Source organism: Microtus oregoni, unplaced genomic scaffold, assembly GCF_018167655.1.
Source record: "Microtus oregoni isolate MIOR12 unplaced genomic scaffold, Mior012 000056F_ref0000123, whole genome shotgun sequence".
Classification (NCBI taxonomy): domain Eukaryota; kingdom Metazoa; phylum Chordata; class Mammalia; order Rodentia; family Cricetidae; genus Microtus; species Microtus oregoni.
Window position 1 is genome coordinate 5733956 of NW_024543832.1, and position 15949 is coordinate 5749904.

Genomic DNA, 15949 nt, shown 5'->3' on the forward strand with positions numbered 1-15949 from the left:
ATTAGTCTGGGGAGGGATAAAAAGAGGAACAAGCAAACAAGCCAAAGAATTCCAAGTGTATCTTTGGGAACGGACGTTAAGCTTTGGGCTAAGAACCACCCAGAGGAAAAAAGGACAGGCATAGTTGAACAAGCCCGGTCAAGATGGGTACCTTTACTTTTGACATGAAATCTTTTGACCAAGTTGTTACTTGGTGGGGGAGCATATATTTAACTGTCCCTTGGTTTGATCACTGTTAAGGACATAAGCTATGCATGTACGTTGTAGCATAGTCATGCCTTAGGCTGTGTTGTCCAAGCTATGTACACACAGACACCACCCTACCTAGGCCATGTTTAAACACTACTGGAGCCGTGTGGGCAGCTCACTTCCCTTGGTGCCTAACATCCTGCAGTTGTCTCCAGCAGATCTGCTGTATATAGACTTGGAAATATATCCACTAAAGTCATACTCAAGTGTATTCATAAGGTTTTTGTGAAACATGCAAGTCTGCTAGAAGGAAAAGCAGCTCTGTTCTCCTTTACAGACCTCCCCACATCTAGGTGGCCTACACTTCTTCTACATACTGCTGTGGGCTTAAATATTATTTTAATTTTGTTTTCCAATTTTTAGACCATCCTACTATTTCCTAACATTTATTGCTTAAAATTATTTAAATGAAGTGTCTCTAAACCAAAATTTAATTTCCATAAATGCCTACAGCAACGGCCACAAGTTAACATGCAATCTAAGATGGAGTTCTTTGGTGGTATATTGAGAAGAGTGTTGATCAGATCTGAACACCAGGATTAAGAAGGGTTGCCAATACATTTTCTAGTGAGAGGCATTTAAATTTTCAGTGTTCACTATGATGAGAAGGTTGATAGTTTAAACACTTTATTGCTGCTCTATGATATACATAATTAAATGAAGCATGTTCAACCCAAGGGGACTCTAAAAGGTTACTTGCAATTGTTACTGCAGGCAACAACTTGTACATGATTTTATTTCCAAATCCACAAAAAAACAAATTTTATACAAATCAGCACTGTAAAAATGTCAATTACAGCCCCAGAGGCTTTGCTGGCAGAATAATTGTCTAAATTCTAGGATATGGGAAAACAGGTTCTTCTTTTTTTTTTTTTTGTATTCATCTTTTTTTTAACCATTTTCTTTTTTACAAAAAATTTACAAGTGAAATGTTACTACGAAACTTTTTATAAGGAATTTTTGCAAAACATTTACATTTTACCATCAACTATTTCTGTTTTAAAATCATTATGTAGATTTAATACCCTATGCTGCACATCAATTTATGTGAGATGACAACTTAGTGACATGCATAAAAAAACACCACAAGGCATTAAATGGAGACTCAAATACAAATATTGTTGCAATAAAACAGTTATAAAATTGAAAAATAGGACCTAAACATCATGCTTATCTAAGTTTGACAAATTAACTTTTTCTCCTAGATTACACACTTTTATTACTGCTCTCATGAGTGTGATAAATAATGACTTAACATCAAGTTCTAATGTAATCAGCAACACATACACAAACTTAACCAAAGAAAGTATACTGTAAGAGAAAACTATTCTAACACTGGAGTTCTACCATGATAAATACAGAGCTCTGCACTGATAATTTTACAAAGAAAAGCTTCAGACCGGTGGCAAAGAGAATGAGCAGTGAAATGCCATTAACAAGACTCTACCGCACATCTGTGCCCTAACACAGCTATATCCCACGGAGTCAAAGGACACTGAAAATTACGACTGCTGTACGACAGAAAGTGGACTCAGAATGGTATGCAGAACAGACTGTCCAAATATTTCTAATTTCAGTGGTGAAATGTGTCTGCTGACTGATTGTTTTATATACCATAAGGATGTCCAGATTCGTCTGATTCATCTACAATAGGTCTCACTGTTGGTGAGGATAACTTGCACATTGGATGAGCATATGAGTTACATGAAACTGGCTTGGGGAATAGTGATGCAGAGTGCTCATACTTGGTGCTAACAACAAAAGTATAGCTTGGAGAAAACATGATTAAAACATTAAGAAAGTCTCTTTGCATAAAAAAATTTATAGCACTGATTGTGTAGCATGATAGATAAAATATATATTTGATGTTTCAGCTCCTATATAATAAAATTAAAATTAACACTACCAAATGCTCCTCTGTACCAAACAAAACAACAAAATGATCCTGATGTTTTAAAGCCAGATGCATCAGTTGTTAAAAGTACATTAAATAAAATATACAAAACAACTTACAAAATTCAACTGAAATTTAAAGACTTTGTTACAAGTCTACAAAAGCTTTAAGAAACTTGAAATTTATAACCACAGTGTAAAAATTTTTTCCTTTAATCTCAAAGCTTTTTTATACAAACCGAAAGCACAAAAGGCCTTCAGTTTTATATAACGCTACAAAGGGCTGGCTTGAAGTGTACATAGTGTAAACAGTGATCATTACAGTATTTCTCCTTCATCAAAACGACAACAAACATCATGATTCCGGAAGAGAGTTCTCATGAGCAGTATTTTTCCTGAAATAGTAAAGAATGCACAAGAAAACATATACCTATCTTCAAACCAATAACAAATGAATTAGGTAAAAATTTTAGTTTCCAAATGGTGAGTTTCAATAGTTATGATTCTGTGTAAGCACGCTCTAAAAACATTAAGTGTCTTACTAATGTTTAATCTAGTAGAATAATCCAATTGTTTTTCATATGAAATGTTTGGCCATCTTTCCTAATAAGACACTGTTCTCTAAGACCCTTGCACAAAAAAAATGAAATATATTTTCAGTCACTATTTGACTGAAAAGTATTCTGGTTTTCCAAAAATATTTTTTTTTGCTTCATAATATCATTTTTATTATATATTTGCTAAGCTGTCTAGACCTTTAGGGAAAACTTTGTTATTGATACAACATAAAGACATCACTGTGATATAAATTCTTATAAGCCTAACACAGTACTAGAAATAAAATCGGATTTGCCAATTTTTAGCAAAGGAAAACGAAATTATAATGTAGTTAAAAATAAATTTCTGCTGACCTGAAAAAAGCATGATAATTCTTTCTTTGGCTACTAAGTCAAAGCATAAAGAATCCTACACATTGTCAGCATAACTCATATTTACAGAATATGAAATTACATAGATTTGTAATCTATGCGAACATTTCCAATATGAGCATTTAAAATGAAATTTTGCTACTGAACACAGGGTTAGGCACACAGTCAACCCGAACTTCAAAACTTGTTCAACTCTCACCTTTTTGAAGCTATTATGATTTCTGTTCTAATAAATTTTCCCCCAGCATTTTCCTAAATTTTCAATCTAAAATTTAATCTAAGATTTCGCTCTTGTGTCTCCAAAACGGAGAAAATAATTGGGCTTCACTGATTGTCTGCATACACACTACTATAATGTAGTGGTGATAAAAACCCGAGATAGATCTCAGGTTGGTATTTTGGAACGTAACCTAATTCAACTTTTGAAGAACTTTTGATAGTTAGAAAAGACGGCCAAAACTATTTTAAGTGGATTTTTTTCCCAAAAACCAAGCTAAAGAAATACAGTATTATCCCTATTGTCATATCACAATCTGTTTTCTGAGCTAGAGAGTAAAAGTGTGTGTAAATTATTACTGACTAGACTTTGAACAAGGTCCATCCAAACAGATCTTTAATTTGTCCAGCTTGCAAAGGTGTCTCTTTAGACACATCAGCAACTGGGACATTAGAGGGAGGGTCTGTTTAAAGGTTATGTGATGTATTTCCAAAGACTACAGCAACTTATAACATGGAAGAAATACTTTTCTGTTTCCAGTACATTGGTTTTCTTTTTCTATTTTTAAAAATTCAACACTTTATGCGTTGAACCAAAAATCCCTGGAATACGTAAAGATTCCAAGGTGCAGATGCGATTTCCCACTCTGATCTCCACTTGACCAGCCCATTTCCAGATTTCAAAGGTGTGTAAACTTAAGTGCAGCACTAGAGGTCTCTGTTAGAAATAGCGTTTCAGAATTCTTCCATGTTTGCTGAAACATTGGGAGTTGCTGGATTGGAATCTTGAGAAATGGCTGCAACTGTGACAATCCGTGGAGAGCCAAGCACCTCTGTGACAGATGAGTCCAGTTCTCCAGAGGTAACAATGGCAAGAGCTGTCCCACCTCCTTTCTTATTCTGGTGAGTTTTCACATGTTTGGAAAGGTGATCACTTCGCATAAACCTTTTAGAGCATTCTGGACATTCAAATCTCTTTTCACCTGTAAACATAAGAAGTAAATGAAATTATACACATATTTTATTAAATGAAATTTTAATTTCTAGTAATTTCTCTTCCAATAATATTTCACTTTTATAAGTTATGATATATAGAGATACGCCTAGTTTGAGTAGGGACACAACATTTTCTTCTTGTTTTTAGGATGGTAAGGAGCCAACAATTCTAATTCAGAGCCTTGTTCAGGCTTGTAGGCAGGCTCTCTATCACTAAGTTATCTCTTAGCCCTTTCTACTTAAAACAATTAACAAAACAAACAAGCAAACAATGTAGAGGAAAACCAAGTGGCTGAGAATAAAAGACCTGAGCTTAACTTAAAAGTCCTCTTTTGCCATGAACTAGGGGGGGTAAAAGTTGGAACAAGTAAAGAATCACGTTGAGCCTTAATTTCTCCATCTACAAAATAGAAAGGTTCCTGATATAAGAGTTCTTTATGTCTCTACCAAAAAGCACAGTACAAAGGGAAAAACCATGTGTGCTGTTGATAGCTGGGTCTCATCTTTAAACCTGAGATTTTTTTTTTTTTTTTAAGTTTTTCAAGACAGGATTTCTCTGTAGCTTTGGAGTCTAGAACTAGTGTTGTTGATCTCGAACTTACAGAGATCTGCCTGCCTCTGCTTCCTGAGTGCTGGAATTAAAGGTGTGCACCACCATCACCTGGCTCTTACAAACTATTTTAAGCTAAGAATTTAGTAGTATGCTAGGTTTTTATGAGTAAAAAAATGAGAGCTGGGAACATATATTTCAAATTAAATCCAGCCTTAAGCTTCCAAAGAACAATGGTGCTATTTCGATCCTTAAACATGTTTTCTACAAAATATAAGCCAGTTCTAAATAGAATCACTTCCACTTACTAGAGTACAAATCAAACGTTCACTAACGAGGGCAAAGGCCCCTCTCTTCTTTTTGAGTAATGGAGTAAGACATATGAAAGCTTGGTTGACTGTTCCATCCTGACGTTTACAAAGGCTACCTAGCTAACAGCTTTAGTCCTTCCTTTTACAACTGTTATGGCAGTGAAATAGGGTTTTCCTGGTGGGAAACAGAATTTAGATAATATGGACATTCATTTGTCTTGGTTTCCTTGGCCCTTCTTTGACTCGCCAAGAGAAAACCCCACAATTCCAAGTTCTGGCATATCAGATGTTCCCCCATCCAGCCCGTGTCTTCACTACATTTACAATATAGAATTTTTCTTCTAAAGGCTAAATAAATGCACTGGACAAAATTCTCAGAGGCACTGAAAATACCTAAAATCGCTAAAGCAAAGGAGTCCGGATATTATTAATGTTGATACTCAGCAAGGGTGAAAATTAAATACAATTGAGAAAGTTTTGCCATCATTTTCTATTGGACCATAAATGACTTCAGTTGATCACGTTCAAGCTAGAGAAACCGTGATGATCTAGTTTTAGATTGATTTTATAGATGAGTTAGTTGAGGCTCAGAAACTAGCTTTCCTGGAGAGCACAGCACCTACACATGTGCTTCTTATGTTCCAGCACAGGGCAACTAGACTGCCATTACCTCACAGCAGCCAAGGCTGAGTCACAGGCCTGAGATGTGGGAGCATTTCTAAGTACACAGCTGGAGACAAAGCCGCATGGTGGCTGTCTAGCAAACCTTATTTAATTGCAATGTTCATAAACTCAGTCACTTTCCAACAGTATTTGTTGAGTATGCATGGCACTGGCAACAGAAAGACTGAACATGTCTGACTTTTAACTCCTCTCTCAAACCTTCAGCCACCATGTACATCTATGACTCAGGTGAGCAGTCCAGATAGTCTAGCCCGCAGCATTCCATGACAGATGGCAAGAGGGAAACAATGTTGGCATGCTTAGTGGGGACTTGCCCAGTCTTTCTACACATCCATTTGGTTACCAAATTAACTTCAAGCCACAAAGGGTGGGCTAAAATCTCGAATATTCAAATTATATTGTACAAGGAAATGTACACTAGGGAAATGATTCCTTTTTTTCTCAAGGTCCTTTTCCAGAGAAGTGTTTTCTGTTATATTGGGTAATAATTTCTTATTTCCTAACCTTCAGCAAACATCATCAGTGGACTTTACTTCAAGGAATTAAAGAATATTTATGTTAACTATAGATGATACAATTTTATAGACAAAATTATTTTAATTACTCCAAATCTACCTGAGCATTCAGAATTTATGATCACCTTTTCTGATTAAAGCATCTACTTATCAAATCTGTTGATACTGGCTACTGTCACAGACAACATGGCTTTATGAGGATGTGCATGTCCCAATCCCCAGAAGTTACACATACGTTACAAAGCTTAACAACTGTGCCTACACAGGTTACGGAATTTGGTACAGGGAAATTATTCTCAACTGTCTAGGTGCTCCAGTCTAATTGCACCAGCTGTTCAAAGAGACCTCTCTGTATCTAGCATTAGAGGGAGTAGAAGTGTGACAGGAACCAACCAGAATTTTGAGGTGTTCCAGAACACATACGAGAAGAAAAGCACACACCATTCAAGAGCAAACACTGGCCAGGTGACCAACGGCAGCAAGCAGGGACCTGATCTAACTCCAAGGCTGAGCTGGCTGAGTGTGGATGGGCTTCAAGGCAGCTTCTTTCCCTGAGTGCAGTGCCATGCTCACCCATGACCCTGTGACCTAAGGAAACTAAACGACAATTGCTTTCTTTTGAGCTGCTACGTTTGTGTTGTTCTCTTCAGTTCAGTTTTATGAACTTTTATAAAAAAGGCTAGAGAATCTTGTCAGATACTTACTGTGTCATTTAAGTCAGTGTAATTTCTTATCCCATTATTAATCTGGTAAGTTACCTTGCCTAAATGACTTTCAAATGCTCAGATTTGCACACCTGGAATGAAATCTTCTTAGATTTGGATCCAGGATATTATTTCCTGGAAGCTTTTAATAACAAATTCTATTTCTTTACAAAAGAGGGATTTTGTGATATCTATTTTCTTTCATTTTAAATTAATTTCAAGACGGACTAGGTTGGCCTTAAGGGCTCCAGTGAACAAATCTTCAAGTGTACTCTCAGTGGTCCCAGGGGCAGCTTCAGTGTGCTATCCTTGGTGCCCGCTTACTCGGCTACAGCCCAATCCTATCTACTTCTCCGTGAGCCAGTCCTGATCCTGGGCCTTTCCTGGGTTATTTTCACATTTAGAGTAGAGTCATGCAGCTCGTCCATTTATGCTCATTTAATGTCTACTCTTCCTTCAGTGGTGGTCACACACTTTCTTGGTCAATGTGACTGAGGGATGAAGAAGATTCTCAGCAAATCCAATTTTGGGTTCAGTGGTCTAGGCACAACTAGCTCTGTGGCTCATGTGTCTAGTCCGCGTGCAGCCTTTGGATCCGCCTCTGGCGGTACAGAAATGACTCATGCCCACAGGCCAGGGTCTGAAGGGTTTTCAGAATTGTTTCCCTATTTCCACTCATTATTTAGCTTCTCATTTTGGATCTCTTCATTTTCTTATTTCTTAAGGTAAAAAACATTAGATTACTGACTGAAAAAGAGGATGGTATAAGTTCCCTCTTCATCTGAATCTTATAAATTATGTGATGAAACTTTGATTCAGTAGAAGTTATTTTCTAATTTCCTTTGAGATTTTCTCTTGGCTCATAGAAACATGCTGTTTGGTCATTTTAGGCAAGTCAAAGGCCAGCATGGGCTACAAAGCCTAGTTTCAGTTTCTGCCTCTATTTTCATTCTTACATTTTCTTTTCTCTTTCTCTCTAGTGTGTATGCACTAGTGTGTACACACCTATGTATATACACCCTGCACACACACCTACGTATATACACAGGGTCTCAACTATAGAGCGTTAGCTGGCCTGGAATTCACTATGTAGACCAGATGAGCATGAACTCAGAGGGAGATCTGCCTGCCTCTCCTCCCTAGTGCTGAAGTTAAAAATGTGTACACTATGTCAGGCACTAACTCCAGTTTTTGTTGATTAAGATGGTTCTCCCTTCACTTCAAGTTTCTTTCTCATAACATTTACTGTTTTACCATCAAGAACTTTTGGATATAAAAGTATTATCATGAAATATTTCTTTGATGCAAAGTTGATGATAAATATTTTTAATCTGATTTCATCTTGAATAAGTTTGTTGGAGAGTACTTTAGCAGTCATGAGGAGCTGAATTTGGATCTTCAGATCCCAGCACCCATGTAACAAGCTGACAATAGTCTGGCACATAACTGTAACTCTGACACTATAGGAGGGTGGTGAGAAGGGTCACTTGGGCTTGCTGGCTGTCAACCTAGCCCTGTGAGCCATAGGTTCAGAGAGAGACCCTGCTTCCAATGAATAATGCATAGAGTGATAGAAGAAATATTTGGTGTCCTCTTCTGGCCATGCACACACACGAGTGTGCATCTACACATATTTAGGTGCATTTACCATACGTAGAAAACACGTTTTTGCTGTTGTTTTACTTTGTTTTTTTTTTTTTTTTTTTTTTTTTTTTTTTTTTGAGACAGGGCTTCTCTTTGTATCCCCGTCTTGGAACTCACTCTGTAGCGTAGGCTGGCCTTGAACTCAGATCTGCTTGCCTCTGGCTTCTGAGTGCTGGGATTAAAGGCATGTGCCACCACACCTGGCTTACAAAACGTATTTTAAAAAAGAACTATTAAGATACAGCCCAGGTTGGCCTGAACTTTATGAAGTAGCCTAGGCTGCATTTCCACTCAGACTCTTTCTCCTCAGCTTCTCAAGTTCTAAGATTATAGGAATGTGCTACTACAGGTGGCTCAATGGTCCCAGTTTGCTTTTGATATCAAGGATATCCTCCCTCACTCCTCAACCCCCATAATTTTTAGGGGGAAGCTACTATCATTTAAATTTCCATTTCCTGGCTATGCATATACATATACAACGTGTCATTTTCTTTCACTGCCTTTCAAGATTCTCATCATCTTTGGTCTGCAGTAGACTGATCTTGTGACACACCTGGGCATGTTTTCCTTTTAGCACTTCACTAGGATTTAGCTAACATTTGGATCTCTAATTAATACCTAATATGAGAAGCCTTGGCCACTGTATGATGTTTTTCCTGTATCAACCTTTTCCCTTCTTTCCAGTCATTTGAACTTTAGATCCTTCATTTCCGCCCCATGCATCCCTGAGGTCCACTCACTCTCTTGCTGTCTTGTCTTTCCCTTTGTCTTTCAGACTCTAATTTCTATTGCTCTGTCTTCAACTGCACTGCTCTCTTGTTACAGTTTCCATTTGGCTACTGAACATTTAGTCATTTCTTACTTTGAATATTGTACTTTTCCATTGGGTAATGTCCCATAGTTTTAATTTCTCTAATTGCAAGTGTCTGCTTTTCCATTTCTTTTCAACATGTTTGCTTCTAATCAGTCCATGGACCATGGTTTTAGTGACTGCTTTAAAGTCTGAGAAATTCTTAAATCTGGATTATTTTAGCATCCTGTTGTACTCTAGACAATTGAGATCTTATGCTGTGGAGATTATGAGTCCTTTAAAATCTTCTATGAAATGTTTTTGTATGAGAAGAAAATACCTCCACTTATGTCCATTCAGATTCAGTTTCGTACTCTTTTTTCGAATTTCCAAGTTTCAATATTAACTCCTCTTTGAAGGCATTGTTAAAGGGCTAGGGAGATGTCTCAGTGGGCAAAGGCACTTGCTAGACAATCATGAGGACCTGAGTTTAAACTCTAAGTACAAAAAAGGAGGGGGTGTAATGGCTGTGCAAGCTATAAGCCTAGCACCGTGGACTGGAGACAGGTGAATCCTGGGAGTTTGCTGATTAGCTAAGCAGCCTAACCACAGACTAGCCTAAACCATAAACTGCTGGTTCCGTAAGAGAGGCTATCTCAAGGCACTAAGACGGAGACTGATGCCTCCCTCTGGTTTTTGCATGTGTGTGCACGGATATACATATATGTAGATTTAGTGCATTTTCTCTCTCTCTAACACACACACACACACACCACAGAAGGATAGGGAGAATGTGCACATGCAAAAATTAGGTGATGGTTTATCAGGTTTTGTGTCATTCTATGTTGACCCTATGCATGCACAGCTTAGGAATGAGCTAGCATTTCTTTTGTTGTACACACAGAATTAGTGACCAGCTTTTATCTTTTTTCCCTCAATAGTTCCTCCGTATTTTTCAAGGCATAAATGTATCTTTTTTTTTTTTTATTTCATCAACTAGAACGCCAAGTTTTATGGCCTCTTATAGCATCTATCTGGGGCCACAGTTTGAGCAAAAATATTGAGAGAAAAATAATGGTCATTCCACTCACATAGCATGGTAAACATAGCCCCATTTTGTGGATCCTCTTGCTAGAGATGTGAGAGTGTAAAAACTGTTTGGTATCTATGTTGCCACAACTGCAATGGAATGTTGATGGGCCTAGTTTGGGAGCCCACTGGCCCCTTTTCTGACTTCTCTGGCCATATACATGGAATTTCTCTTATTTTTTTGTTGCTTGCACCTCTAAACACTAACCCATAGGATGGGGAGACCAAGTAGGCAGAACAATTTGAAACTTACCTGCACTGGGTACTTATTTAAGTTTGAGTTCATGCCTCAATTGTCTGCTTTGTTAATCCCATCATTTAGATAAGAAAACATGCAAACTACCCAGTTATAAAATGTTAGCCCTGGTACCAAAAGGCTGATTCATTTTGGCTGGTGGCCAAGTCACAGGAAATAGTTCTGAACATTTTCCAAACTTACTGAAGCAGCGAGCAGCTACTTTCTGGGAAAAAAAATTTAATGTAACTATAGAGTTTCTGACCTTATCTATTTCACCAATTAATCCTTTTTCTTTTGTACATGAAACCATAGGCATTTCAATTATCAACTGTCCTTTCCACTTGAGCCTCTAATTACCTATACCTTTATACAGGATATTATGAAACTCTCCGCAACACATTGTAAAGTCTACTGTAAACAGCACTTCAGGTGCATCTCTGGGTTTTTCTTAGCTGTTGAAAAATGTGGTTGAAGATGAAACCTCCCTGTAACGTTACTTCTCAGAAATCATCCCTGGATTGACTACTTCTTGGCACAATGTAACTGGCCAATGAAATATTCTAAAAACATGGGTACCATATCTACAGTAAAATATTCACTGAAACGAGCTATACTATTACATGAAGTATGCTCTATGTACATCTATATCATTATTATGTACAATAAACTCTTGGTTCTATTCCTATAATATTTTCCAATGAGCAGAAAAAGTAAATGTAATTCTTTATTGTTTAAGATGGCAGCATGATCATACCTGACTGCCTTCCCCTGAAACACCATTAGATTAGCAGTGATGGGGGAGGGGGGCTTAAATCTGCAGCATAAAACCAGAGGAGAGTCACAAACAAAACAATGACCTCACTGCATCTGAATACCCAACAATAAGGGGATGTGTTCTAGAACAGTCATTTTTGCATAGAACCCTAAATGTTGAACCAACGGCATAAAGTTTTATTGTTTTCTTTTGAGGCAGGTTGTCCCTCTGTATGCTGATTGGTCAGGCTGGCCTATCTCACAGAGATGCACCTTCCCCTTCCTCCTAAGTACTGCTGCTCAAGGAACGAGACACCAGGTCAGCCATTATTCACAAAATTAACCTGACTGTCATAAAGTCAGGCAAAATATTTCAGTGTATCTAAAGAGATACTATCACAGGGGGAGAAAAAAAAAAAAACACAGTGCAGTAATTTTCTCTTGCGACCAGGATGAGAGGTGAGGAAGAGCCTCCTTCACAAGTTTATGTACTATCGATTTTTAAATACTGTGCATGGATCATTACAGACTTTACATTATTTTAGCAAAGCAAATTAATCCTTACTACTTTCAAAGGGGATTAAAAATAATTTTTTAATTATTTTTTTACCTACTCACAATCAATCAGTGTGTTTCTATTGTGAGTGATGGCTAAATACTGAACAAAAAGCCATGAATGATCAAAGCTTTTTCAACTTAAACATATTCAACTTTTAATCAATACTTATTTCAAAAGGTATTTTTGCTTGATACTGTTTTCAACAAAATTAACAAGCACTGGCATGGCTATTTTCAACCCTTTCGAAGTCCTCTCTAGAAGCACATCAACACAGGGCTTAGGAGTTTTGGTGCCAAACAGCTTTCACCTTGTCTCACTGCGGTACTGGGACCTGCACTTTCTGCACACTACGCCAGTATTCTACCACCAAGCCCCAATCTCAGTCCCTAATAGTTTTGTTGATTTTTTAAAACACTTCCTAACGTTTTAAAAAAGATTTTTAAAATATAATGTGAAAGCAGCTCTGTCTGTGGAGGAGAACATAGACACGAGAGCCAAAACCCCTGGCAGCCAGATGATGGAGACGCTGGACTCCCTGGAGCTGGACTTAAAGGTCCCTACACTGATGCTGGGTGCTGAACTAGGGTCCTCTGTAAGAGGAGCACAGACTCTTCATATAGGCATGTCCTCATATCCCTCAATATGCTTTAATTAAATAATTTATATAGAATAATATATATTCCAAACATTTGTATCAATAAGCATAAAGAACGTCTGATTCTGATGTTCTAGTAAGAGAGCAGATGATTACAATCTGAATCATATTAAAAAGGAGAGGGAAGAGAGGGAGAAGGAGGAAAGGGAAAGGAGGGATGAGGAGGGAAGAAAGGCTAGAGATGTGGCTTAGATGGTGCATGCTTAGCAGGCACAAGCCCCTGGTTTAACACCAAGAATGGCATAAGCAGGATGTGATGATGCATGGCTGTACTCTAAGCCCTCAGGAGGTGGAGGCAGGTGGGTTAGGAAAAGGATACATGAGACCCTGACTCTAAAAGGTGGGGTATACCATCAGTTATTAATATTTGATTGTGTAGCATTTATGTTTTGTGTACCTGTATGAGTATGGATGTGTGACACAGAAGACTTTACAAACACATCAATTCAAACAACTGCAATCACAAAGCAAGGCTTCAAGTCAAATGGCAATTCTCCTCAACTTTTCCTCTGCAAATCCAGGGAGGAGATGGCAAATATTCTCATGCGGGCATACATAGCAGAGTCATTCTCAAGATCACACACAACATTGTCACGGCATTAGCTTTGAATCACATCATATTTGATAATGTCAAGAATGAGGTAACATTACAAGTACCAAGCAACACTAACAGATTTAAATACTTGTAAAAACTGAAGTTCACAGAGGTAACATAATGCTAAGCTCTTGGGCGGAGCAACATGCTCATTTGTGTTGCTACTCCACGGGCGTGCCAAGGTGGATCATACCATGTTTGTGCTTTGTAATTTATTACCAACTGATGGTGCTGGGAATGGAGCCTAAGGCCTCTGTCACTCCTAGTCATCCCCAGATATCGAAGATCACTTTCTAATCTAAGGACAGAGCTTGTTTCTATCTAATGGTGAGGCTTGAGCAGCAAATGAAGTAATACCTTCAAATACATAAGAAACAGCAGCTCCTAAGAAAGGCCAGTTCTAGGACCTCCCACGTCTTTAACATACAACTTCAGTTTCTGCAGGTTAACACCTAACTTGAAACGTACTCAGTAAGAACCAGGTACTTTCTCAACACAAGATTTCATACAGCTTACAGTAACTAAAACTGGACGGTGCTTGTGCAAAAACTGACAAATACAAAACGCTTCGTCACAGGGGACCTAGAAATTAGACACAATTACAGAGGATAGTTTGAAAGAAATGTTAGTGCAAATTAGTACAGAGAAATAAACCAGTCAAGAAATGGCTTGAAAATATTACAGCCTTAGTTCATTCTCCCTCTCTCTCTCTCTCTCTCTCTCTCTCTCCTCTCTCTCTCTCTCTCTCTCTCTGTCTCTCTCTCTCTCTCTCTCTCTCTCTCTCTCTCTTATATACATACACACACACACATACACACATGGGAAAAAAAAAACCAAAAGGAAACAAAATTACTTGTCTGGGCAATCTAAAGACCAAACTAGAGGCAAAGAACAAAAAACTCAAAGCTATAAAAATAAAAATATTCCAATAACATCAAAATTATTTTAGACTTGACTTTCTCATTAAAAAGGCTTTGCAGCGAAAAGTGTAAAAGTTCTGTATGACAAAAGGAAACACAAAAACATGGGGTAAATCTGCAACATATAAATGACATGACTGAGAAATACCCCAGAAGACAAATCAAGAAGAAGTAGGATGGCAAAGAAGTCAAACAAACAACACACATAAAAAGATGCTTGATCTCAGGGAAAACCGTGAAAAATGTAACTTTAAAAAGAGAAACTAGTTTAAACAGATACAAACTCTGAAGCCTTGGCACTCCAGTAGTGAGAATACATGAGCACGGACTTCTGACATAGCTAGTCAAGCAGAAACATTGAGGGCCACTGTAGAGACACCATTAGCAAGTCCACATGCTCTGTGATCCCTTACATGTCCAGTGCTGTCAGAGCAGCAGAGAACCTACCAACAAGCAACACTGCAGGACATGATTTCATGCTCTGCGGTGACCATGTGAAGGACACTGAAAACAAACAAATGTGTAATTGAGTAAAAAGGAAAATAAAGTACGTAGAATGATATTGTTATGTAACATTTTATGACCTGTATAAAACATTGCTTTCTATGGAGACCCACAAATAGTATGCATGAGTATTAAAAATACACTAGAAACATGACACCAAAACACAGACCGATGGTGACTGCTGTTTTTGATACTGACTTCTTTGGTGAATTGATTTACTAAAAATAACAAAATTATAATTGTGAAAAAATGTTAAGTAGATATTTATTATGTTATTCTTGACATTTCCTGTAAAAACAAAAGGAATATTACTCAAAGACACCAATATGATCACTGTAGGGATCAGGCACTTAAATTTACCATTGCCTACCTGCTGGTGGTCAGGGACTTGTGCCCTGATGCTCCTTGTCCCAGAGAAAAACTCTGCTGGCTCCTATCACAAAGTTTACAAAGGCATGGTACGGCAAACGCATGGTTCAGGTCCTATCCCTTCTCAGTCCTGGGTTAACTGGTGGTATCACCACTGGGCCACCAGGATTAACTACTTCCCTAATGACCTACTGTCAGCTTTCCTCTCAGTTCACCCAGGACCTCATCCTCATGCTCGAGGGCCAAAACGACTTGCTGGCTCTGTGGTGTTACAGAACTGGCAAGGATTAGATCTACTAACTGTAAAGAATGGTGGTCACTTCTAGAATATTAGTAAAGATGTGTTACATTCATTTACACTGTGGAATATTTGTTTAGTGATGCAAAGATGTGTTGCATTCTTTTATGTTGTATTTGTTTAATTCTGTGATGTTACTTTTCCTGCCTAAAACACCTAATTGGTCTATTAAAGAGCTGAATGGCCAATAGCTAAGCAGAAGAAAGGATAGGTGGGGCTGGCATACAAAAAAGAGAATAAATAGGAGGAGAAACCTAGAAAGTAGGAGGAGCAGAAAAAGGAGAAGGAGAGGTGGACATTAGAGGCCAGCCACCCATTCAGCCATGGTGTAAGAAGAAACTAAAGATGAAAAGAATAAGGAAAGGTAAAAAGCCCCGAGGAAAATGTTATTAAAGAGAAACAGGATAATTTAAGTTTAAAAGCTGGCTAGAAACAAACCAAGCTAAGGACTTCAAAGGTAAGAAGAAGTCTCTGTGTATTTATTCAGG

At 37.9% G+C, this 15949-nt stretch overlaps 1 protein-coding gene across 2 annotated transcripts in view; it reads right to left on the reverse strand.

Annotated features, from left to right (window-relative positions):
• Positions 1-965: 965 nt before the first annotated feature.
• Sp4 (Sp4 transcription factor) overlaps positions 966-15949 on the reverse strand; it is a 61776-nt gene continuing 46792 nt past the window's right edge. For both annotated transcript variants that reach the window (XM_041638961.1, XM_041638962.1), the window contains exon 6: positions 966-4270. In XM_041638961.1, the coding sequence (XP_041494895.1) occupies positions 4023-4270 (248 nt within the window). In that variant the 3' untranslated portion in view covers positions 966-4022. The remainder of the gene's footprint in view (positions 4271-15949) is intronic.